Raw genomic sequence first — 27,561 nt, forward strand, 5'->3', positions numbered from 1 at the left:
ATAGTATGGCTGCCAAATTTGGATATTGGTAAAGTTCTCTTATGATCACTTTTTGTAGGGATCACTCTTTGCGAGTCCATGCTCAATAGCTATTTTAAGTTTTTACATGATTTTAAAAATACCCTGTATAAATGAAATGAGTTGACAATATTTATAACATCAGTTACACCTTTACTCTTCATACAGATATGTTTGCATAGAAATTAATTCCTTTTTATTCCCTTTCATAGACTTAAATAATAAATTGAAAAATGTACAGAAATTCAAGAAATGTTTATTAGAAATCCATATAAATAATGTCCTACTTTAGCTCTAACAATAAACAAACATTTTGATTTTTTCCCCTTCTAACAAAAAAATAACATTTCTATTTTATTTTACTTATGATCTATTTTAAGTTACTTATTCAATGTGATGTCTGTAATTAAATTAAAATATGTTTGAATGGTGTAAATTACTTATAAGCAATAATGTAATAATAAAATCCACCACATTGTATTGAAAAAAATGAGATGTGATTTCTATGTTACTGGCAGATGCAACAGGCAGATAAGTATGAAAGAAACAGTGGTCAGCATGATAAACTGAAGAAATATGTGCAACATAGTTTCTTCTTATTTTTAAATATTGAAAACAATCACCAACCAATATGCGAAACATTCATTATTTTCTTTGACTGAAATGTTTACAAACATAAAGAGGATCTCAATCAGTTTTTACCAGCTAAGCATTATTAGCATTTATTTTTGAAGTTGTTGTTCAAAAACAAAGATTAATTATATAGTTTATCTAAAGTTAAATTATTTTTAAATAGACAAATTTAATATTGATTTTCATAAAACTGTTAGAAAAGGATGTTAATTCAACTATGAAAGAAAAGATATCCAAGAAGTTAAGAATAACTTTGTAATCAAGTAAAATTAGCAAGCACAAAGATCACAAAAACAATGATTGCATGCAATAAAGAATTTGATTAAAGTATTGACATAATTTAATTAAAAATAACTGAAAAATACTACAAAAATGCACGTTAAATTGAAATACAAATTCTAATATGAAAACGCATTGTGTAAGGCCTTCATTATGCATGATGAATCAAATTAACCTTTCCAAAATAACGGCATCTAAATAAAAAGCCTATTTTAAAGGGAAAAAATTGAATGATCTGACTATTAAACTACAGAACACTTAACCACTTATTTTCACCTAGTTTAAACCAAAATGTTAGTTAAAAATTGATAAATGCTAAAATTAAAACCAAACAAAAAATTTGCAGGAAAAAGTATATGAAATTACTAGTAAGGTTATATTACAAGTTTTATAAAAAAAATTATACATTAAAGTATAATAATCATTACATTAACCACAGTGTTAAATTAAAAGAATTAAGCAAATTGCAATTAGGAAAAGAATTCCAGTAATAATATTTTATGTACCAGACTAGAATTATAATTCACACCAATAATCTAATTAAAGAAAGGAAATTTAGTGACTAGCTATAACAATGTTCACAATTATGAAAATTACAAAGAGGCGTTTTCAATAATCCCATCAGACTCCATGAAAATCAGCAGCATAAGGTGGTGGTGCATACATTGCAGCATGAGGTGGTGTTTTAGTAGCAGTGTCATAATCAGGTGGCAAGAGAGCCTACAAATACATAAATATATATTATTCACTTCTGAAAACGTTTGTTGATGATTTAATTGAGGTTGAATATTATATGTATCTGCAAAAATGGTTAATAGAGAAAAATTACTGGAATGTTCGCAATAAAAGTTTTCAGAAATTTTAAAAAATTCAGAGATTTTTTTGTGAGAGTTTCAAGCTAGCTAGACATGCAACAGCACATTACACTCCAAGTCAGGTTAACTTGACAGTACTGAAAAAGCTATAAAATGTATGATGTATCTGGGCAGAATTTTATTTTAAATATCAATGTTTGATATTTTTTGTTATAAACATCTATTTTCAGAGCGAAAGTTGATTAATTTTATAGAAATGTCCTCTTCTTCTGTCTGATATTATGTAAATAATTATATAAATTTGTTATGTTCTATTACTAAAAAGCATTTGATAGTCTTGGAGCATAAGATTGGGCAATTTATCCCTTTTACTATTAACAAAACTTATTCAGAACATCTATTTCTGAATAATTATTTTCTTTTTCTGATAACAGAATCTACATGAATATTCTTACTTAGATAATTATTTCATACCCCAATTTTTTTTTCATATTTACATCTTTTACTCTTTTTACATATATGTAACTATATAAATGTATACATAGTAAAATGAAACTCAAAACTCTGGTGAGAAAAATACAATATGATGCAAGAAATTGAATCAATTAAAAATAAAATGAAATGTCTCGGAATAAAGAAAAGTAAAATAAAAAAAATATTAACTAGGTAAAAATGAAAATAAAAAAGCTTCATTTCAGGACATTTCTCCTGCTTTAAATATTTTTTCTAAAACTAAATAAAATGACAAAACAAATTTTATTTGATCAAAGATCATTCTTCATGCTAAAATTATAGCAACCATTAGTTTCTGAAATAAAATAGTATTTTACTAAGATTCGGTTGCATTTAGGAGCATGATTTTTTATATATATTATAGAAACGGATAAGCGATTTGATCCAATCTTCAAATATTTGTTTTCTTACATTTTGTTTGTTTTAATATATACAACAATATCTACATTAGAATATTTCTACTTAAAAAAAAAAAAAAAAAAAAAACTGTAGGACAATTGAAAATCTGGTAATTTTAAAAACAATATCAAAGTTCTGTGACCTATCTGAAAATATAAAGAGCGTTTTCTTAATGATGCAATTGTATTTGATTAGTAAAATTTAAAAATGAATTTTGGCACGAATGTAAGATGTAAAAGGAATTTCTAAAATTCAATAAATAAGTTTTCTAAAAGTTAGCCAAACTTTCACGAAAATAAATATTAATCTTCTTTTACACTTTTCAAGAGACCAAAAAAAAAATTATCCGAACAATGGGAAGTAAATTGTGAGAAACCACTTGCAATTATTAACACTTAAATATAATCCAAGGGGACAAATAAAAACTGTTGTAAACAATGTGAAAATGTAAAAACGAGGTAATACTGTGAACTCAAAACAAGATGCTTAGATATACCACCTTTTTTATAGCATTTCTTTGCCTGAAAATTTTTATTTTTTCAAGCTGTATTTTTCGCAAAATTTTGAGTCAAATAGCGAGCCTTAACATCGAGTTACTTTGCTGGAGTTGAATAATTAAAAACACAAATAATGACAACAAATTCTTATTTCTTTCCATCAGGTGTAGTTGTAGAGATGAAACACTATCATGCTGTTAATCTATAGCCACTTCCTCACTCTATAATATCTTCATTCGTTTTCTAAACCAGAGTATTTAAAATTAAAAATTTCTGTAATTTCATAAAAGTCACTAGAGGTGAGAGGAAACTTGTCTTATACATTTAATGAGTCAGCAATAAAATTAATTACAATTCACCAGTAAAATCATTAATACATCAATTACAGAATATAACCCGAATTTAATTTTCTAAAAAAAATTATTCCAGATTATTGCAATATTTAGCAAATGTCTATTTCTTTGCACCAGAATTACGAAGGATATTTATAAATTAAGAAAGGTAATATGCATGCATGAATAGCATAATGATTTGAAAAGTAGGTCTTTATTATTAAATTACATAGTATTGTAGTTATTGCACTAAAAAATTAAAATCATGCTTCTCCAGCTTTCTTGCCTTCAAGTTCATTAATAATGTCATCTAAGTTAATTTCTTGTGAAAAACATTTTCTATTGAAAACGGAATTAGTATAAACTAACACTAAATACTATAAAAACTTTTGACTGAAATGCGGTACACTTGGGCGGCCACAATTCAAGTTTTGCGATTTACCCACTTTTGGCTATCACTTCTTCTAGAGGTCAATTTCAGGCATACCTGCTTTGCATGACTGGCAAAACCAGGCCTGTTTTTCGACAATTAAAACAAGAAAGAACATTGTAAAATATTGTAAACACTAGTTTCACAGGTTAATTGGGATAAAATTGTATCTATAAAATAGATAACTGTTCTATGGAAAATATTTAAAATTGGTTATGAAGCTTTCAAATCGTGCTGTATAATATAAATGTAAAATATTTAATGTACATACCATATTAGTTTCAAAGAAATGTATGTAGAAATAAGAAGAAGGAAAAAAAAAAAAGATTCACTGTATAATTTAAAAAATGAGTTGCATTTAGATACTTATTGTACTTTAATTCAATTTCAAGTTTCACCCTAAAATTTTTATCATTATTCGATGTAAATATTATTATTATTTAATTATTGAAACATTACCTGCATCCTTTATCCAAGAATATGAAAAAATGGCTAATGTAGTCAATTCAAAGTTTTTTAAAATTATTTTTACACGAAATTTTCAGCCAGGAACAATTTTAAATACAGTCATGTTTCTATTAATATCTGAATTTTTAAGTGTCGCTTTTTTCAATAGCTAATGAACAAGATATGCATTTAAATTCAATATGGAAAAAAATTAAACATCTTCTGGCTTTTCTTTTTCGTTTTGAGTGCAAAATGTCACAAAATTTTATTGACATACCAAAAGTGAAAAAAAAAAAAATCTGCTTGATTGTAGACTAAGGTTTAACAGAAAAAACAATTTGCACAGAAACAAACTATATAACTTTTTAGTAAGGAGGCACATTACAGCGTTTTCCATATTGTCAAGATTACCTGTCTTAGAATATTATTATATTTAGATTGGGGTGGGGTGGAAGGTAAGGTAAATTAATGTCTACTAACCTTTATTTTATAATTCATTACAGATTTTATTATGAACAAGAGTTTCATTAAAATATGATGATTCATCTGAAATTATTTTAAATAATTTCTGTATAACATAATCTTTAAAGTGAAATTTCATGAATATAAAGAAAAAAGCTAATCTCATAATATATAGTTATACAGACCCAGTCCAAATCTAATATTTGTTATTTCGGGAACAATGAGAATTAAATTAACATTACTGAAAAAGAATATCTTCATAGTTTATATTAACGAAATATTTTATAAACCTTGTTTTTCCTTTTTATTGAAATACAAATCATGAATGCTCATAAATATCACTTAAAAATATCGTTTTTTCATACCTCATTATCAGCCTCAATATAGCTTTCTACTAACTGGGCAACATGCAGTAGCTTCAGATATTTATAGCATGACCATACAACACCCATAAAATACGCCTATAAATAAATAAACAAACACAAAAATATTCTTAGCAATGCCATTAAACACAAAATCAATAATTCAACTCAATGGATTCAACACATATTTAAGGTATATCTCGCATTGAATTGATTGAAATGAAATAAGCTGTTTAAAATTACATATTTTCACTTTTAGATACTAATCATAATTTATTCTTAAATCGTGGTGAAATATTAGCAACCGGCTCGCATTTTTATCTATAATGATAAATTTATAAAATTCAAAATAAATTGGAAATACATTTTGGATAAATTTGATTAATTTCATAAATTTTTAATGACTTATTATATCTCTAGCAGCTTATTTAAATTTTAGTAAACAGAATTTCAAAAAGGTGTTTAATATAATTTCACCTCCAAACATTATTTTGTAAGAATAGAGAACAGTTTTCATAATCCATACATGAAATGGAGAATTGATTTTTAAAATTACCAGTTCAATCCTTACAAAAGGTCCAAATTTTGGAATAATTCTCAGATAATATATATTTTAAATAAAATTTAAAAAATAGTTACTATAAATTGTAATTTAATGCCTATACAGTGGTCAAAATAACTGCAGTGGAGTGCTATAGCAGCTTTCAAAAAAGAAGCTTTAAAACAGGAATTTAAACATAAAATTTGAGATTTTATCAGCATTATCAAACATACAAATAAACAAATTTAAATACACACAACTTACCTGAAGGTAATGCAAATTAAATAAAAAACAGGTGAATTAAAATCTTAAGATATGTGAAGCACTTCGTCCTAAATTTACAAAATTTTAATGAAATACACATTTTAAATTATGGAGGAGAATAAAATAAAAATTTTAACTTCATTTCAATAAAATTTTTATTAATGGCCAATTTTTTACTAAATTTTAGTAAATGTAGGCATTTACGCCAGATATCAAAAACTAATTCGATTTAATACATTTCATTAATTTTTATACTTAACATAACTAACATGAACTAAAAAATTTCTACCAATTCGATAAATTTTAAAAATTTCCCAACTTGGCCAAAAAAAAACATCCTTAAAATTTTTAATAAAGGTTATCTAATTTTTCTCTAAAATGTCGGTAAAATAAATAATAATGAATCGAAAATTAGATTTAAGCTCTTACCTAGCTAGACACAAAATATTTTGGCAAAATTTCATTTCAATATATTACAAAAAGATGTTTACCATAAAAAAAAAATAACAAAAGACATAGTTTTTCAGAAAATAAATTTAAAGAATTTAAAACAGCATGAATAAATTTGAAGCCACTCTGGAAATTTAAGACTCATCATATTTTTTAGTCAAACCCTTTTTAATTTGATTTTAAATTAATTTTTTAAAACTTTTTACTCTGTTCCTGAATAATTTTATAATAGACAATAACTGATTCCCTATATGTGAATTCATTTTTTGTCAGCCATGTTGTTTTCAATCATCAATTGATATGTATTAACACTTGGGAACGGTTAACAACCAGATCTATCAATAAGATCTAAATAGTCAGAATTAAATAATAAAACTGCAATCTGTGCATATATTTTTTTTCTACTGAACAAAAATTTCTTTTATCAAAATCATCTATTAGAAGTTATTAAAACTTTTGTTATTGCTCTGTCAGAATATGTAAAAATTTCTGAGCAATAATTTACTGTAAAATGCTAAGCTGATTTTTTTTTTATAGTTGAATAAGGGACGCCGAATGATTGTTTGTTTGTTTTTTTCACTATTTTTCATCATGCTGCACTATTTATAGCAGGGCCATTTAGTTTCGCCCAAAGCTTTAGATTGCAACAGCAACAAAGAAAAAAAAGCTGTTACTAAGTAAAGAGCATGTTTTTTAAGCTTCTATCTGCCTGTTATGGATAACAATTGCATAATAATTATGTAACGTCTATAGTTTATCATTAAATTTTTCTTTTAAACTAAATGTCTGTGTTTCATTTTATTACTCTGAGTCTTTTTTTTTTTTTGTATATTCATACATGCGTTTTCACTTTGAGACTGCGGTCTCTCCCAAAACAACTTTTACTTTCACAAAATCTTTGGAATCATCCTAATCAGCATCGCCTTGTAACTCTTGCTTTACCAATAATCTTTTCAAAATTCTAAATACAGCAAAGATTTTAATGTTTCCTGATGGCTGCAGTTTGAAGACAAAGAGTTGCATGCATTATTCATGTCACATATTTTACAGTATTTCACCACTGCTACTAAATTTAAAATTCTCACAATATCAATGGAAATAGCAGGAACACACCATTCAGCAATAAACGACTTCTCTGTTCCAAATTCAAGCTAATATTAAAAGGGGGGGAGGACTCCCAGAAGCAAATAAAAGAACGGAAATGCTAACATATCTTTTAAGGAACATATTGCTAGGAAATAAGAAAACAGCTGTCTAAATTAATTGCTTGCAATTTTACGGCTCTTCAAATACCCATTCCCAAAGGCAATTTTTGAAAACTTTCATCAAAAAGAAGATTTTAAGGTAGACACATATACTTAAAATAAAAATTGAATTTCTAGAAAAAAAATTTGGAATTGAATTTCTAGAAAAAAAATTGGCTAGTCCTTAATAACAGAAAAGAAAGCATTAAAGAAATATTTCATACCTTCAGCATCATACAAATAACAACAGCAATCATAAGAATAGCGCAGAGCCATTCTGGATTTAAATGCAACAACTCCTTCTGCAAAGGCAAGTCAGAAGCTTCTTCCAGCATACGACGAACATCAGGAACAGATGAAAAATAACCAACAGCCGTCAAGGCAGATATAATAAAATCAAATACTTGGAGACTGAAAAATGGCATCAAATAGTTTGGTTTACCCTAGAAAGAGATTATAATTATTAGTCAAATCAAAGTATATTCAGCTTATATGCATAACTACTTCCATTAAAGTTTTCATTCATCAGATTTCTAACTAAATTACTAATTCACTAATCATGCACAAAAAGCTTATCAAATTTCGACCTGTCTGCATTTAAACAATTTTCAAACAAATTTCGTGCAACATGACAAGAAGAAAATATTTTGATTATTTCCCCCTAAGCACTGTTGTCCAAAACATTAATATAAGTGCCAGCGGATCACGCTGCTCGCAAATTCTTATCAGAACAATGTGAATATAATCATAGTCATAATATAAAATTTTTATAGGCCAAAATTACTGCTGAAATATGGAAAATGCCTTTTTTCTAATTTTATTAATAATTTAATAAGAGGAATAAGGGATTTGTTAGCTTTTGTTCTGTGTAACCAGCCTTAGGCTGGTTACACACATAGTGAAGCTTTCCGAAGCGGTAAATTTACCGTCGCCACAACAATAGTGCATTGAAGTAAATTGGAGCTTACACATTAGACGGAAAAATAAACGCGCCGTTAATTTTCCGTTGGCGGACGCTGTGCAGACGTCGGCTGCCACTGGAGTCAACGGTATTTTTACCGTTGCCGTCCAAGTACTGGCGCACATAATCAAATGCAAAATTACACACACGGCGTTTTTTTTTTTTTTTTTTTTTTTTTTTTTTTGGAATGTCTAAAACTACTTTTTTACAATCAGTTTTACTTTCCTGCGTGAAACACAATTTAGGTTTTCATCTATTATGAACATGAGTGAGTTAAATATCGATAATGAAATTTTAATTGCTTTAATCCAAGAAAGGCCTATTTTATGGGATAAAACTCTCATTATATTTGAAGACAAAAACGCAACAGTTGCCATGAAATTTGTCTAGAAATTTGTAGCGACCTTAGGAAGAAAAAGAGAGAAACGATTTATGGTAAAATCCATAATTTCTCGTATATACTTTCTAGAAAAAAGATGAAGTCGTAAAAATTCTAAATTTGAGAGCCTAGAAATGACAGCAGTTCCAGAGAATTTTTATTTATATTGCACTATTGTTTCTGGATTTAATTATTAATTCTTTTTATTTTTGAGCTGCTATTATTAACAAACTTTTAGAGAGCAACAAGAGCAAACATCACTATCACTTTGAACTTTTAACAAGAGCAAATATCACTATCATGATCAAAATTAACTTTCAAACTAACGAAATTAAATCTATTAAAACATGTGATAAGAATTTTTGCATTATCTAATTATTCCTCATTCAACAATTAATAAGTTTCTTTATAACAAATTTAAGTTTGCAAGAACTTTTCTTACCGAAGTAAAAAAAAAAAAAAAAAAAAAAAAAAACGCAAATAATTATAAAATACAGATTATCTATTATGAGATGCCACTACCAATTTTCTCAAATTTTGTTGAGATTAGCCAACTGTAAATTTTAATTCCTTTCAACAGAAGGTAAAAAATAATACTGAGAAAATACATATAAATTAGAAATGGAGTAAATAAAACCACTTACTCTGATGGTTCCATAAAGTAAAAATAAAGTAAGAATTCCAGTACAAACAGTAATTGCCAATGCTACATGAACATCTTCTGTAAGAAATTAAAGAATTATTAATTTTTGATATTAATATATATGTATAAAATAATTTTTAATAGTTTTAAAATTTTCTTTTATCGCTAAGATATAGATATTAAAATAATTTTGTACAAGTTTAGAAAAAACAACTATACAAATTTAACTTGAAGAGAGGTTTGTCCTATCTTCAACTACAAAAAGCTATCAGTAAAAATCTCTTAGGTTTGATTCATACTAGATGATATCAAAATAGCATTCCACTTCCAAGTTAATAGTTAAAATGTTAAAGATAATAAACACATTTAAGATAGTAACTTTCACATGCAAGAGAGCAAATGTTTGGTGAAAGTACCCAACATACAATCCTCTATTTAAGATGTTACAGCTCTACAATAAAACTAATGAAATCCATGACAAAAGAACTGAAAAATAACGATGATAATTTCTAGACAAATTTATATGAAATTTTCAAAAATATCATTTATTAAATTTTAACTAAAAAAATACTACATTACATCACAAAATTTTTTAAAGCGGTTTTCTCTTCTTAGCTTATCTTATATGCAAGTTCATGTTATATGGGAAATAGTATTTATTTAAAACTCTGCAAATGCTTCAGTTCAAAAAACTAAAATAGTCGAAAATTAAATTCAAAGGAAACTAATCAATGAACGAAAATTTTTAATAATTTGCTAGTCAATTATAATATATGTTAGTCATAGTCATTCAGTTTTACTGAAAAAGATGTTAAATCATAAGTTCTTCAAAGAGAAAATTAATAAAACATTTTATTTTAAAAAATAATATAACATAAGTTATTTTAACCCTTTGAATTCGTAATTTTTTAAAAAATCACTATTTAGATGCGACGTTTGCAAATAAGTTTCAAACAAAGTGAACTAATACTACATGTTACACGATAATAATATGATATAATAAAAATCTGTCATCGTAAAAATAAACACTCCAAGCTGCGAAAAACGCAGGATGCGATAAAAATGGATTGACTGCCAATCCACGGAAATCGCGGGTTAAGCAGCTGGAGAGTTAATTACTCGATATTCTTACTGTTTTATATGATCATTTCAATAAATATTTAGTTTCATAGCTTTAAAGCATAATCTGTATTTAACCTCAATATGCTTCTAGAAATTATATTTATCTTGACAGTCATTTAATCATTTATTTAAATGTAGGACTTAAATAACAATACCATCTTTCCCAGTATCATAATTTCATGAACTTTAATTCAAAACATGAATTAGATAATTCTTCTGCTCTGATTTAAAAAAAAAAAATTTCTACATCAGGAAAATAAGAAATAAACACTTTTGCTTTTCCTATAATAGCAAATCGATTTGTAATTATATATTAGCTCTAATGTATATGCCATAGTTTTGTGTCAATTTACAATCCTTCAATTTGATTTAAAACTTATGATTTACAAAACTTATAGATAATCTGATCAAACAACAGAAGATTGGAAAACAGTAAGTCCCTAAAAGCAATAGCAAGAGACTTGGCGAACTGGAACAATAGATAACGCCCCCCCCCCTATTGTTTCTCTAAACCATATCCACATACTTTTTTTTAATCACGGGTAACCATTTTCAGTAGCTTTATTCAATTACATGAATTTTTTTTTTTTTTTTTTTTTGATAAATGCCTCATTGACATGTGCAATTATATGTTATATTTTATTCTTGTTTAACTTTGTTAAGTCAAAAAGAATATTTGAAGCTATTTGACATCAAATTCTACAGAATGTATTATTAAACTTATATCAGGTAACATAATAAAAGTAAAATATTAATAGGAAATTATTCAGTATACTTTATTTTTGTGTTTGGATCATTCTGTTTTCTAATTGTTAAGGATGCATATATAGTGATTAGTTTATCAAGGTTCATTCTTGGACTCATTATTATTCTAGGCTCATTATTTTGAACTTAAAGTAAATATAAACGAAGAACCTTCCTTATCCCATAGTTTGTTATAAACAGTTTTTATTATTTTCAAGCATTTCATCATTTTTATGCCTGCATATTACAACTGCAAATGAATTTTTTTGAAAATTTGAGTCTTATGATGCTTATGACTTATATGATGCATCACAAATAAAAATTTACATTGCTTTTTTGCCCATTAAAGAATTTACAACCGACAACTATATATATTCTTAATGTAGATGCAAGAATTCATAAAATCACAATTTCCAGCATATTCAAAATTGATTTCAAATATTTTCATCATCGAATAATATTTAAAATAAAATTAAACTAATCTGAATAAATTTATACATACAGCTATATAAAATAGATAATACTGGGCTGTCACATTTTCAAACTAACTTCAGAATATTATCAAAATGTCATGTTTAATTGAAGAATAACAGGTGCTGAATTCAAATGTTTACAGTGGGTGGGAGGGCGCAGTTAAATATACAATATTTTTACATACTTAGCTGATGTTTGTCGTGCCCAAATGCATAGTTTGCAGCTGGTCCTGCACTTATATCAGGTAATTGAGGACTATAATATTCTGATGTCAAAATCCCATTTACATCATGAGGAGTGGCAGTTCCAGATGTTGCCCATGCAGTAAATCGACTTCTTGCTTCTGGGTGAATCAAAACACTGAATAATAAAGTTAAAGCCAAAAGATGGAGTACCTAAATAGAGAAGAAATTAACAAAAATAAAATATGCTGACAAACTAAGTATATTTAAATAATTATTCTTTCAATCTTATTTTCATACAATCTTTAATTTCTTGGTAACATAATTTTAGACAGTTGTTATAAAATAATCCCAAATATATATTGCGATTCAAAGTATGTAATCTCAGAGTTTTAAAGGATCTTCAAAAATTCCTATTTCAGTTAATTAAACTTCATATGAAGGCAAATTATCATATTAAAAATTTTATTGCATAAAAAACAGCAAATAAATGAATAAAATAAAGATAACAATAAGCATATTTTTTATTTTTAAAACATTGTTTATTTATTTTTGCATTAATGCATTACTAAAATAATCACTTGAATGTCAAATAATAAACCTTACATTTATGGTGCATTAAATGGTATATTTAAAAAGAATTGCCCAGATTTTAGTATTCCAAATAAAAATCATGAGTATTTTTAACCAATGAGATGCAGAGCTTATTTTTTAAAGTCGCTCCTTTTAAAATTAAGCGATGATTCATATTCCAAAAAAAAAAAAAAAAAAACGCAATACAAATGGCTGCATAACAAAGTTTGCAAAAAATCATAATAAAGCAAATAAAATTTCATTTTTATTAGATGAAAAAATTACACATTGACTATTCCAAAATGAAGATTCGGATTGACGCGTATTCACAATGAACGCACTTATTAAATCATCTATAAAAGGAATAATAAGCTTTGATATTAATTTGTCAAGGGAGATATTCCAAAATAAATTAGAAAAGAATTAAGCAACAATAAATTTCATATAGAATTCCACAATAAACAACTGAAGCCTTACTACTCACTCTCTTACCTCCATTTGTTAAATAGGTTTGTTTCAAAACTATCTCGATTTTATAAGGAATTTAAAACCCCCCAATTCCTCTTTCATTTGTTGAATTGCTCAAAATAGTCTCTTAAACCGATCCGTAATCATTTGCATTTTCCAAATAAAATATAATACTGGTATAAAACATTTTAAATGCATACATTTCACATCACAAATATCAAGACAATATAAACACGTCAATGTATAATACTTATAGTTTTGATTTTTATACAAATTATAATCATAATAGAGGAAAACAGTGTAGGCACTAAAGATAGCCCAAACATTTCATTTCACTTCCAAACACGGCGGTTTCTTCACATCCTCTCTACTTTTCAAGACCCACAAAAATGTACATAACATAACACAACAACACAAAAATGTACATAATTTGGCTAAACAAAACATATTAAGAGCTTAGATACATTGCCCAGTTCTTGAAACCTTATATGCAATACTTTCAGTATTGAAAAAAGTGTTAGAAAAATCGTCTTTACATCCAGCTTCATTTACAATATTTTTCATCTTGTGCTTTGCGAGATGATTAATTTCATTTATATTTATTTATCTAATTTGTTGATATCTCTTTCAATGATACTAGTAGTAGGAAGCAAATACAGGGTTGCAAATATTTATTCGAGTGTTAGAAAACATAACTCAGACTGCAATAAGCTGCGAAATTATAAGCAAGGAGAGGAAAAAAAAAAAAAAAAAGGGAAGGAGTATCAAGAAAGACTATAAGGGTAACTCCTTTAAAAGCTTAACTATTATCTTCTCTTGATTTTGCTAAACATTTTATTTTTGGTAGGCTTCAAGTAAGTCTCCTGAAGTGCAATGTAGATGGAATACATTCCAAGAATTAAAGCTTTAATGAGACAAAATGTGATACAGAAATACCATGGAGTATCATGAACTCAAGGAAGCCATTAAGGTATCCGAACATGTTGAAAAGGTCAATTTTCGCTAAAAATGACATTCTTTTAAAAATATTTTATTGGATAGACCAGTCTTTGAGCTATTCAAAACAGGTTTACTTTTGTCTCTACGTTAATTAGAAGTCAAAATATTGATATTTCGGTAATGATCGGTAAACCGGAACTAGGCATTTAAATAACCGGAAGTATCGATTTAAAAGGCCAAAAACATGTTAAAAATTTGTATAAACAAAGATATAGTTTTAAATACGGAAACTTTTTTGCTCAGAAAAACACAAAATGCTAATGAGAATTTTCAACGGTGATTTGTGGAAATTTGTACCTAAAGATGTCTTTGCTGAGCTCCAAACCCTCAGATTAGGGGCATTTATGCCTGTAATACATTTTAACGAAGGGTTTATAGGAGTACTGAATATCCTTAAGATCACTGAATTGTATCCTAGTGCGAATGCAGTTATAGCATTTACTGAGCTCGATAAAAACAGAATAAATAATTATAGGCGCCATTCACTGCCAAATGCAAATATTGCCAGAAAAAAAAAATTTAAATGATTAAAAAAGGGAAATTATTAAAAGCCGAGGAAGAAGAAGCTATGACCTATACATGTGGTGAATTTTAAGTATGTACACACATAATTTATTATTAAAACATGTTACTGTATACTTTAAATGCATTTTTCTCAAAATTGATTTTTATTTATTTTTTGCTCACTTATATATAATTATCATAACAATTATCATCACTTATATATAATTAACTCAAAAAATAATTATCATATTACTATGAAATTTGATGGAATTTGTCTTTATACTTTCTTTAGGTACTTTAGGTCTTTATACTTTCTTTAGGTAAAAGAATTTAGATTGAGTGAATATTTTTTTTAATTTACAGCCTATTTTTTGAATAATAACGTCATAAATTTTACTAAAATTTTCATGATAAATCTTCGACTGATTCTAAAATTTTTATTTATTATTATAACCATACGCTTGTAGTTCATTCCCTAAAGAAAACTATGTAGTTTATTTTGGTATAAGTTTTGTTCGGATGAGAGTAATAATTTTGGTGTTGCCAATTTGAAGTATTTTAAGAATTTGCTTAAATTTATGCTATTAAATGCCAATTTTCAAAAAGTATTAATGTTTATTTCAAATATTTGCATCTTATTACTAATTTTGACTAGTCATAAACCCAGAAATATGGTTAAAGTATGTCTACACAATGTTTTTCTAAAAAAGTTCTCCGAACGTGTTCGGATACTTTAAGAGTGACTTTTATCTGATGTTTCTTTTTTATGCTTTTCAACACCTTTTGAAATATTCTTCAGCAGAGCATAAGGATTAAATTCCACATCCAATTCATAAGAGCATTTCGTTTCAGAGACAAGAGTTTTTCAAGAGCTATTTCCAAGGGATTTTAATTTGTTATATTTTTTTAAGAAAAGTTGGGAGTTGACAATGTAATTTTCTTTAGTGAATTGTTTCTCATACTAGTGGTTAAATAGAAAAGCAGTCACAATGCAATGTTGGGGATGGATAAATTACTAGTAATTGCTTCATGGTCATATTAGTTGGCTGCTGCTTGTTTTAGGTGGTATTTACAGGATGTGGCACGAAAACTCGGACAAAGTTATTACATCATAGAATAAAAGTTACTTCAGTTCTTTTTAATTTTTGTTCATTTCTTTTTGTCTACCTCTTCAATAATATCATATTTTATAATGGATCTTTTAGTTTATGTACTGAGTTTTGGCCTTTTTACAATGCCAAGCAAAATATATGCTATTTTAAAGTTGGAAAACGAACGGTATGAAGTCATTCGTTTGCTTAATGTGCCTCGGCAAATAGTGTCTGAAGTAATTTATCATTTCAAAGAGATTGGCAATGATGGTCAAAGTCCAGGAAGTGAACTAAAACGTATGGTGAACTCTTTCAGTAGCCGTAAGATTATCAAAAGGCGAGTTCAATGAAATTCGTAGGTTTCCATGAGGAAGATCGCTGGTGAACTGGAGATAAGGAACCGATCAGTACAACGAATGGCAAAATCAGAGTTCGATTGAAGCCTCACAAGATCCAAAAATTTCAGTTTCTCAATGAAGAAAACAAACTCGTACGGCTCCAAAGACGCCGAAAACTTTTGAAACGGGCCGCATGTCAGCATTCAGATAGATTCCTTTTCACTAATGAGAAGCTTTTTACCGTCCAAAAGCTCGTAACTCCTAGAACTAAGGGTTCTGGTCTGTAGACGCACTAAGCACTTAAGCAATTATTGAATATTGCAAACATCCAAAGTCGGTCAGTGTCTGGGGCATAATTTGCGAAAGCTGCAAAACATCTCAGCTTTTGTAAATGAGAGAGCTAAAATAATTCAAAAAAGAATACCAGTGGGACATTTTAGAAGCTTTTATATTTCCGTGGACCAAAACGCACTTCGGCAATGTAAAGTGGGAGTTTCAACAAGATTCAGCATCAATTCACAAGGCTAAAAAGGCAGAAGACTGGTGGAAGGAAAATTTTTTGGACGTGATATCATCTGGAGAATGAGCATAATACTCGTCAAATCTCAATCCCATGATTAAAGTGTATGGTCCATTTTGGACCATACATTTTAATTATGGATTGGCACTAGGGCTTGCAATAAACGGCATAAAAGTTTGGACTCTCTAAAGCAATGGCTTCTGCGGGATTGGGATAAGGAAGAAGACTTGAGGCCCATTGCTGAAAATTTCAATAAGCTTTTGCGCCTCCGCATCACTGCAAAAGCCGACCACTTTGAAACAAATTAAATTTACTTATCAGTAAATGTCTAATCTTACTATTATTTGTTTTATTTTGTTAATTTATTTATTTTAAATCAAGTTATATTAAATTTTGTTTGTCCGGGTTTTTCTGCCGCACCCTGTATAATATAGAAAAGAAGGTAACACCTGCTTTCAGCCACTTAAAATTTATCTTGCTTCTAAAAAATTTATTTTACATTTGATATTACTGGAAATGTCTTCTTTTTCAAAATTCCAAGTAGGACAGACAAGATTTAAGGATCCAGCATGGCGGTCCAGAACAGTTTCTACAATTTAAAATGTAAGAAATACAAATATTCATATCATGACCAGATTCACGACATTTACTATAAATTGGATCATTACTTTGACATGAAAGTTAAGAACATCCATATTTCTGGCATTTAAAAAAAATGCAGATATCTGGGAAGATATATGGTTAAAATCTGCAGCTGCTGCACTCTGTTTTCATGGATTTACACAATACATGTATCTGAAATAAGATGGGGATAAGATGAAATAAGATCTGGGATAAGATGGCTGTCATGTCAAATGTTTATACAATTAGTCCATTGCAATTGCGAAAAATTGCAAATTGGAGAAAAAATTATACACTTTTCACAGTTTAGTCAAATATTCTTTTAACCTTCAAAAAATGAGAACCGAAAAGTTCCCACATCTGAGAAGGTAGCTTCCCCCCTTATTCCTTTCCCCTTGAAAATTAAAAGTCATACCATAAAATGGTTATATCTTGCTTATAAAACAAGTTACAACTAGGGTTTTTCATAAACATATATAATTGATTATTCTGCAAATTATTACATTTGATTAAAACTTATACCAGGCATAATTTTCCAAAATAATAGATTTTCTGTAATAACAAATTTTACATAAAAATTTAAGTAAAATATGAAATTTTTTCAAAGATAATTTTCTAAATTTAAGTATGTTAAGTAAGCATTTAAAAAACTGTTGATGCTAAAATGTAAAATAATAAATACTATTTAGTTAAATATTCGAAATTCTGTACAATTTTATGTTTTGCTAATGATGCTCTTAGAAGCCTAACAGAATTAGCCTTTCTTTTTTTTAAATTTGTGCACTTCAGTTTAGAAGAGTCTAAAATCGAATCTTTCAAAACACCAAACAAAGCAGAATTTTCATTAAGCGCAAAGTTTAGAGCACAGTTTTTTAAATTAAGAATTGACACTATTGTAAGAGAGAAAAAACATTTACATTGTACCGCAATTTTATTTTATTTAAAAATACTGCAATCAGATAATTATCTAGATAATTTCAAATAATTTTACTGTCACTATTCATTCTGATTATAAAATATCGTTATCCTTTCCGACAATGTATGTTGCTTCGATATTAGGGCAGCTTCAATACCTGTAGTTCTCTCAAATGCTAATACACCAAAGGCCTTTCACGCATATACATTTGTTCCACAAACTTTATTACAACCACAGGTAATTAGATACTATGGCTGCTTCTGGTTCTTTAATAGAAAACATGAATGTCAACGATTTGTACACTAACTTCCAATTTCAGGTCAATGGATTCAAACTTTGTCCCAACCACAGAAATAGAAAGAATATCGTTACACTTGGTGGATAGTACAACAGAAATGCCGATGTGATTGGAAGGGAATAACTAGCATTCACTTGACATGCTAGTTCATTAAAACGGCTATTTCATTTCATTCAAACTTTCTTTCTTCATAGAGCTGAATGATGTAATTAAGGATTTTTTTTTTTTTTTTTCATTTGCTAACATTATAAATGGAATTATGGCTATTGAAGATTTCAATAATATCTTGCTGATATTCTGGCTAAACAATTTAAATTTTCTCTTCCCATAGAACCCAAATACTATATACAGTCCCTCAAGAAATAGGGGCGTTGCAAATCGACTGTGGGAATTCTACAGTTTTTGTGGATATTTGAAAAACTTTTTGAAGTATGCGCACAATTTTCTGGATTCCGGTATTTTAGCAAATTAGTTTTGCTCCCATGCAAAAATGATATTATGTAAGTATTCACTTTTTCTCACATTCATCTTTAAAAATGCATTAAAAAATATTAAATGTGTATTATTTATGCATTTATTTCGCAACTTTATGAAATATGATAATTTTCTTTAGGTGAATGAAAAATGTTTTGAGAGATATACAAAATTTTAGAGATATCGCAGAAAATTCATGACTCACTTAACATTAGAAACGTCATTTTAGTGAAACCCTATAGCTCTTGAAATTATCATCAGAATAACGTAAAAAATATATTGAGATGTAAATGTCATTACGACAAATCGATTCAGCAGAAGAAAAAAGAGGGGGGAAAAAAACTGATAACCGTAAGGGGAAATTTTATTTCGAGGGAGTAATTAACTATGTTAATTAACTCAGTTTATCAGTTTATCTATCTCAACAAACCTGCCCCTTCGAGTTATTTCCATCGATACCAAATTTGCGAAGATGTGATGATAAATAACAAAATTACAAGGGTGTCCTATTTTTGTTGACTACTGTACATTCGGATGGAACAAAAATAGCCTCATTTTTATTTATTTATTTATTTTATTTTATTTATTTATTGGTCTGGCAATAGTGAAAAAAACTTGCCTTTTAGGTTAAAAAAGAATTTTAAAAAATTTGATTGCAATACAACAACAACTTGTAAAAAAAATTGGAAAATTATAAACTTTGAGAAAATATTTTTAATTAATTTTTTTTACGTGTGTTACAAAGGATGGTTTTAAATACATATATAAGCATTATAACTATAAAAAAAAGTATTAATTACAAAATACAATAATAGTAATAAAATATTTTTTTTAATGTCAAACTTTGTGTTTTTCACTTCTGTATTCTTAATGATTACAAATGTTACACCTACAAAATGTTTGTTTCTACTTCATTGCCACATTTAACTGTCTTTCTTTGTATTAACTTTTGGCATACTCACACATGAATCAATTTTTGCTCTTATGTATCCTTCTCTTGTGATTAAACAATGGGCATTTTAAGCCGATTCAGTCTCCAGTTTTACAGCTCTTTCCACTGCTTGCGTATGACAAGGAAGTCGATAACCTTGTCCACTATACTATTTAGCTCAACTTCAAATGCCTTGCATATAAATATAATATTACCAGTAAAATATGATATCAATATTACCTAAATGGTTATAGGTAATACTGATACCTAGTTAGCTATCACAAGCGCTCTGAGGAAGAAAGAAGCCAGAAAAATTCTACAAAAAATAGTTGTTTAATCAAGAACAGACAGAAAATACCAGTGTTTCAGAAACGGTTACTGGTGACACTGCCAACGCTAAAAATCAACAGTGTTCTTAACAAAAGATGGCAAACTAACCAGATCTTTCAAATATATCTTAAGACTTTGGCAGACCGCATTGTGAAAGTTTATATGTTTGTGTAATATTAAGTTAAAACCTTCATATAGTCATGGTTCAAAAAATCTGTTTAACCTTATCTCATATTCAAGATTTCTCTATGGCGATCTCAAGAACGTTATAAACCCGATTATTCAAAGAAATGGGTACTTTACTGCTCTAGAAAACATCCTTTTGTCCACGATAAATGATAAACGTAAAATTCAAGGAGAACTTGCTTTACGGCGTGTTTTAAAAGCAAGAATAAAAAGTAGAGGCGGTGTCAGGAAGTTTAAAGACAAACTTCAATGCAAAAGCTTACATCGACATGATCTCATGGCTCAAAAATGACAGCTGAATCCCCCACCCCTTGTTAAAATAATTTTCCTTAGACTCTCTCAAAATGTTACATATTTCACTTACAGAAGGATCCTTCTCTGAAGCAATTTTGAGGTTATGTCTAATATAACAGTAGCACTTCATAACAGATTCGTAAATAGGCAGTTCAACTTCAAGCAAATTACCAAATTCCCCAAAAATAGGACATTTTGACCTTGTCTTTACTAATTTAGTCTGAGGCGTTTTTACTCTCAACAAAGCACACACTAAGCACTAACAACTCACTTACATTAATGAGTTATACTAAAGATGGGAGTGGTGATGCCAACTCAATTGAACTCGGCAAAGTTGCTGACCTGACACCAGCTCTGAGCTTGTCACCACAAGCAGACAAATCTCCGCCTCCCCTCAATAACATCCGCTCGGTGGTGACTCAGAGTCCTGGATGACATACCAATACAATAGTAAAACTGTTTTTATGTTTCTATTCATATTATAACACCCAATTAAAACTTTTTATTTCATAATCGAAACACGTAAAAATCTTCGAAAAATTTCCAAAAATTGTGTTTTTATGAAACTTTAACATTCTTGCGGCACTCTAAACATACTCCAATATTTTTTACATTTTTAACTTATCTTAGCTACACCAAAAGGCAACTTTTCCGCGCTATTACAAATTAAAAATCAAAAGTTGATTTTTTCGTACCACCCTACTGCACATTATGCCCAGATAGTTCTTCGATAAGCCTGGTTCTGAAAGCACGTGAATGGTTCATTCTTCATACAATGCAATTTCCCATAACTCAGAAATTCCACTATTCTTCATTAAAATGCCGATCGATCCGAGGTATAAGGTAGTAGATCCAACAGTCGAATACCTCCCATTCGAATGATGGCATTTGAAAACATTTCAGTTTCATAGTGCCGACGGGGCGACATGTACATACTCTCTCTCCCGTCTTTTGTGTTGTGATGTGTTTGTGTGGTAGCTTAGAAATGTCCGTGTCCATATATGTGTGAAAATAAACCTATGAAAGTTCAACTCCTGCTTCGTCATTTATGGAATTGTCATGCACTGACTGAACACTGCCTATGATGAAATCCAATATGTGATGATAACCACAGGTCTGGCCATTTTCAGCCTCAGAACTTACTTACCCTAGCGATAGCAGCAACTTCTAACTGGAAGTCAATACTGGAGATAGTAACCACTCTTAATGTCAATGGAAAAAATGGGACCCCTTCACCTGATCCTCCAGAAAACTAATTTCATCATTGGCAGACTAACAACAAAATTGATAGGCGAAGTGTACATTCCTCTAATGAATTGCCACACATGGCCAAAACGTGAGGTTCTTGTAGTCCAAGAGAAGCTAGAAATATACATTGTAGCGACTTTTGCTCTGGAGTTGTTTGCCATCAAGAGAAAGATAAAATAAAACAAAAAAGCAGAAAAAATGGATAAGCGAGTAAATTGAAACGAAAGTCGGATCGATAGGATGTCTCAAGGTTATGACAGCTGTCAAACTTGTAGAAAATGTGAACCTATGGGTAAAATTCTTAAAAGCAAAAATCAGAATTTCTTTTAGAGATTTTTTTTTCTAGAATTAAACAGAATATATACTATTAAATAACCACCAAATTTTGCTTATCTAAATTGTGACAAATTGATAATATAACTTCGTAAAATCAAAATTTCATGCACTTAATTAAGCAATACATGGAAGATATTTATTAAAACATTTGAGACAGCAAATCTGAAAAAAGCAGTTAAACATACATGAATCATTCATCAATTGATATCTTCTCATTATTTTTTTATTGTTAAATGATAGGTAAAAAACTTAAGCATTGAAATGCATGACTTTCCTCCACTATCACATAGAAATAATACAATAAAAGAAGAAAAAAGTGATAGCTCATTTGCATATTTTTTATTCGAACAGACTTACCAAATGCCAAATACCAAGTATAATTGTACCAGTACGGACATGAAAGCAAATGCAGCAGCGGAAATTTTCGCCACTACCAAAGTCAGATTTCATATACATTTAGGAAACTGAAATGCAGTCAGTGAAGACAGACAAATCTGAAATTTGAAAAGAAACATTATGAATTATATATACAATGAAATACAGTATATTTTAATACAATCATAAGACAATATCTCCATACTCCAGTTCTAACCACAATTTTGAACATTATTTTCAAGTATTTACTACCTTAAAATAAATAGCAAAACTAAAAAACAATTTTTAAAGGAAGCATTAATTAACCAGTTAGTTCGCCAGAATTAATGGTCGCTAAAATTTTCAACTGAATATTTTATATAATTTGGTTTCTTCAGCAAAATTTTTTAAGCTTCTAATTTTGATAGATATGCAATTCATACTATTTCAAAAGTCTTTTGTCGTTCTGTTAATTTTACTATGCATTTATCTTGTTTTCTATCAATTCATCTAAAAGTCGTCAAAAAATGGATACATTATATAGTCTTTTAATAATGCACCCCAATTTCTAACCGAAAACAATTTAAAATTTGGTATTTTTCTTCATATTAAAGTATTTTAAATATAAATTTAAATCTTTAAAGATTCTTTTCAGAATTAAGTCTGCAATAAAATTCAGAATTAAGTCTGCAAGTAAATATCTGCAATAGTGACTTTCATCAATAACTTTGGTGTTCCTCCAGAATTCTTGCTTTTGCATTATCGTTTGTGATACGTTTACAAGGTGCATACACAAATTTTATCTTAAAAAATAAGCACTTTATATAACCTTTTTTCAGCACCTTTAGAGAAAAATAAAGTCAACATTAAGATGGAGTTTCTGGTTATAGAACTACTTGCTATGAAGTTAAGTATTAACTAAATAAGTATTTAATTTTAAATGTGAAATATCACCATAATTGCTGAATATGTTTCACCAAAATTGTAATCATTTAAAATGCTTTTCATGCGTTTAATTTGAAAAATTTTACTAAAGCAATTTTTTTTTTTTTTTTTTTCATACCTAAAATTATTTCACTACACTAAAGTTAATAATATTAAGAAATATATTATAACACTATTTTACTAAAAAATTGGAGGGGGGGGCATGTTATAAAAATAAACAAAGCTTGGATATAAATAACATGATAATTTTATTACATACATAAATAAAAATTAGTTCCTTTTTTTATTTTAGAAATTTTACCCAAACTCTTTCAATTTGTTCGATTCTCTCACTAATAATTTTTTCCAATGCATTAGATTTTAATAGTAACGAAAAGTCTCTGAATTGAGCTTCATATTCAATTACAGCCATTTTCTTTTCAGAAACAAATTTCATTTTCTAGAAGGAGACAAAGAGATCAGATTTTTACTTTATGTTATTGGCGGCTATTTCTTTAGTCATTTGTTTCTCAAAAAAATATGCGATATTTTGAATGGGTTGATGTTGATGATAATCTCAATTCTTCAATAAAGTTTAATGAGTGAATTCCGCCAGACTGCTTTATGTGATTACAGACTATACGTTGTGAAACATGACATTTAATTTAAATTTTGTACCCAGGCTTCGGGATCGGAGGATTCCAAGTTCGATACCCAATTTCACCGAAGAACTCCCGTGTAAATAGGTCTGATGCACGTTAATTTCGTCGGTACTAAATGTCCTACCGCTGGTGTGGTGCAGAAGTTTGGAGAAGGGGTACCAGCTCAGGTCTCAGTCGTCATCTGACCGCAGTACAAATTTACAAGATCTCTCTTAAAATAGCCCTAATGTTGCTTTAAAACGAGATGTTAACATAGCTAACCGTGTTCATCAGAAATAATGAAAATTTTCAAAATTCTTCACAGTTTTATAAATTTACAGTCTTCAAATTTCGCCAGATTACAAACGTGGTCATAGACTATATGTTGTGAAATATATTTTGATTCCAGTATACCACTCCAATATTTTTTATCAATTTTGAATCATCTTTCATCAGAAGCTTGCTCAAGAGAAATAATGAAAATAATTTTCAAAACTTCCTGCAGTTTTGTAAATTTGTCGTCTTTAAATAAATGATAAAACAAGTAATATATATATAAAAAAAATAAGTCAATTCCTACTTAGGGCAGTAAAAAATTTTTTATTTCAATTACTTTTTATAAAATAATTATAATTAATATAAATATTATATACATATGACAGAATTACAACATTAGGTGGCAAAATAGAGCTTAGCGACAAACTTGGCGACCAAATAGATATTACTGGACAAATTTAATTAATTAATTAATATTTGAAAAAAAAACTGTATTAACATCAAGTGTCATCCACTACAAGTTTTTAAAAAAATGTATTTGAACTTGAGTAGATGAATAAAAAGTATTTTTTTAACGATTGAAAATTTGAACAAGATATATATAGAGAGAGTGTGAGCTGATAGTAGGAATTGAAAAGAAAAAAAAACTCATTTAAATTTTATTTTTTTGACAATTAAATTAATGAAATCGAGTACAATCTGATTATCGTCTTTATAATCCATGAAATAAATCTATATCCTCCATGAAAAAAGCGTCACACACATTTGTATCTTTCTGATGAAAGAGCAACACAGGAGATGATTCGTTTTTTTCTTGCTAGTTTTCTCTGCCGAAACATTTTTTTAATGATATATAATTCATTGGAATATTTTTTTATTATGCATTCCAACATTTTTGAAACAAGCTACTTACAATCTTGCTTGAAAAGCAAGCAATTCTATCGGACATTTCTTTTCTGAAATGTAAAGCCTCCCCCCCCCCCACCTTTACGTCTGTATTACTATCAATACTATGTACACTATCAATTGCAAAACATGATACGTTATTAGAAAAATTATATTAACATTAACTATATAGTGAAGAAATAATTTCACTTACCAAATTTCTCTTTGAAAATTTCAAAAAATATAATCATTGTTTTATTAACAAATGACATATGAATATCAGAAGCATAAAAACACTAAAGTGGGTCCTTATTCTGATGCATTTGAAGAAATGCCTTTACATGCTTTGGAACTCGTAAAACAGCAATGGTAATAGTTTCTAAAAAGCATTCTTACGTACTCCCTAGTAAAAATATTATCACCCCTCCCTTTCGCATAATAATTAGGGACAGTGGACAAGACTGTGAAAGTCACAAGCACTTAAATTTTTATTTTCTTAGTCCGCACATGAGCAATGTGTGCTTCGCAGAATAAAATATGAAAGAAAAGAAAACGTAGTATACGTTTTAAAAGGTTTTTGATAGGCTAAATGACAGAAACTACAATTTTATTAGCAATATTATTTATCAAATATCATTTATCTGATTTGCTGGAGTCTGAGTTATCTCATTTATATGTATACGAATGTACAGACAGACAGTTGATTAACTTGTTGACAGTTTTGGTTTACAGAATGATATTGATCTATACTTTCGATTCTAAAACTGTGCACCAAGTTTTTTTTAGGAATAACTCGGTGTTTTGATGTTATCGTGTTCGCTTGCACTCGGACAGACAGACAAAATGAAAAAAAATGACTGCCGATGGATTTTATTAAAAATTTGATAAAAATCTGTAAACGTGGTACAAAGATAACATATCAAATTTCATCCGTCTACTTCTCAGAATTTTTGAGTTACCATGTTCACAGACAGATACAGATTACAAAAATTTATTTTTCGGAAGTCTGAATAGTGGAGATAGGATAAAATTTCTAGCTTTTTTTTTTTTTTTTTTTTTTTTTTTTTTTTTTTTTGATGATGATGATGATGATGATTACAAATCCTTTCCCTTTGAATACTTCGTATGTGAGAAAGTAAATAGGGAATTTTATTGGCATTAATTAATTTTTGATATCTTGAGTGAGAGTATCAAATAATGACCTAAAAATAACTTTGGAACACCATGAACATTTTGATTAACTTTAATATTTGGAAGACTTGAAACATTCAGTGTTTGAAATTTGGAAATTCACAATGAATTAAACACATATTTTCTCTGAAATATGAGTTTAAAAATTTCTTTTCATGCGCCAAAATTTTTCGCAGTAAAAGTATTTAAATAAATGACAATTGGAGATTTACTAACTGATATTGAAATATAATAACAAATGCTCAAAAAAACAGCGTAGAAAAATGAATAACGACTTGCTGTAGTCATTGTTATGAACTAATTACATGAATACATAAAATCATTCATAAGCAGAAACAATTTGCTCTCTATGCATATAACTAAAAGGAAGTAAAAGAAAATTCAAGAAAATGAATGAAAGAAATATATTTTCCCCTTGTAATCAGAATTTCCCTATACTGCGATAAAACCTTTTCCATAAACTTCCAAATTCATTAAGACCCGTTCAGGGATGAAAGATCAGACATCACAAAGATGATGCATCATATAATTCATCATACGTTTCAATTTAAATGTATGTACAAAATTGAAAAGAATTTTTAATAGCCAAAGCTCATGATTCTTTTGCATGTACCAAATAAATTCCGGTTCTCAGCACTCATCAATAGCATGAAATTCATAGTTAATTTTTAACCAGTGAGAATAGTTATCAGGATAAATATTGTTAAATTCTCCAATAGTGAATTCGGCAACAAGTCTTAAAATTTTAGATATTTAATTTATGATTACTTTCATAGGCACAATTCATACATTTGTAATGATACCTAATCAAGAAAGGAAATCAAGCTTAATGATTTATTTTTTTTTCCCAAAGTGTGGAAAAGCTTTTTTCGTTCAATTTCTTTACGTTTCTGATATCAAAAATCTATATCAACATATCAATGCATATGAATACATTAAGTAAAAACTTTCTAAAAGAGAATCAGTTCATGG

At 28.4% G+C, this 27,561-nt stretch overlaps 1 protein-coding gene across 1 annotated transcript in view; it reads right to left on the bottom strand.

Moving 5' to 3' along the window:
• Window positions 1-1,412: 1,412 nt before the first annotated feature.
• LOC129959109 (lysosomal-associated transmembrane protein 4A-like) overlaps window positions 1,413-27,561 on the bottom strand; it is a 31,985-nt gene continuing 5,836 nt past the window's right edge. Inside the window, exons 2-7 of the mRNA XM_056071925.1 lie at window positions 22,676-22,812; window positions 12,194-12,404; window positions 9,671-9,747; window positions 7,911-8,129; window positions 5,191-5,286; window positions 1,413-1,650 (exon numbers count right to left, since the gene is read on the bottom strand). Coding sequence (XP_055927900.1) covers window positions 1,552-1,650; window positions 5,191-5,286; window positions 7,911-8,129; window positions 9,671-9,747; window positions 12,194-12,404; window positions 22,676-22,774 — 801 coding nt within the window. The 5' untranslated portion in view covers window positions 22,775-22,812 and the 3' untranslated portion in view covers window positions 1,413-1,551. The remainder of the gene's footprint in view (window positions 1,651-5,190; window positions 5,287-7,910; window positions 8,130-9,670; window positions 9,748-12,193; window positions 12,405-22,675; window positions 22,813-27,561) is intronic.

Source organism: Argiope bruennichi, chromosome X1 (genome assembly GCF_947563725.1).
Source record: "Argiope bruennichi chromosome X1, qqArgBrue1.1, whole genome shotgun sequence".
NCBI classification, from domain to species: Eukaryota; Metazoa; Arthropoda; class Arachnida; order Araneae; family Araneidae; genus Argiope; species Argiope bruennichi.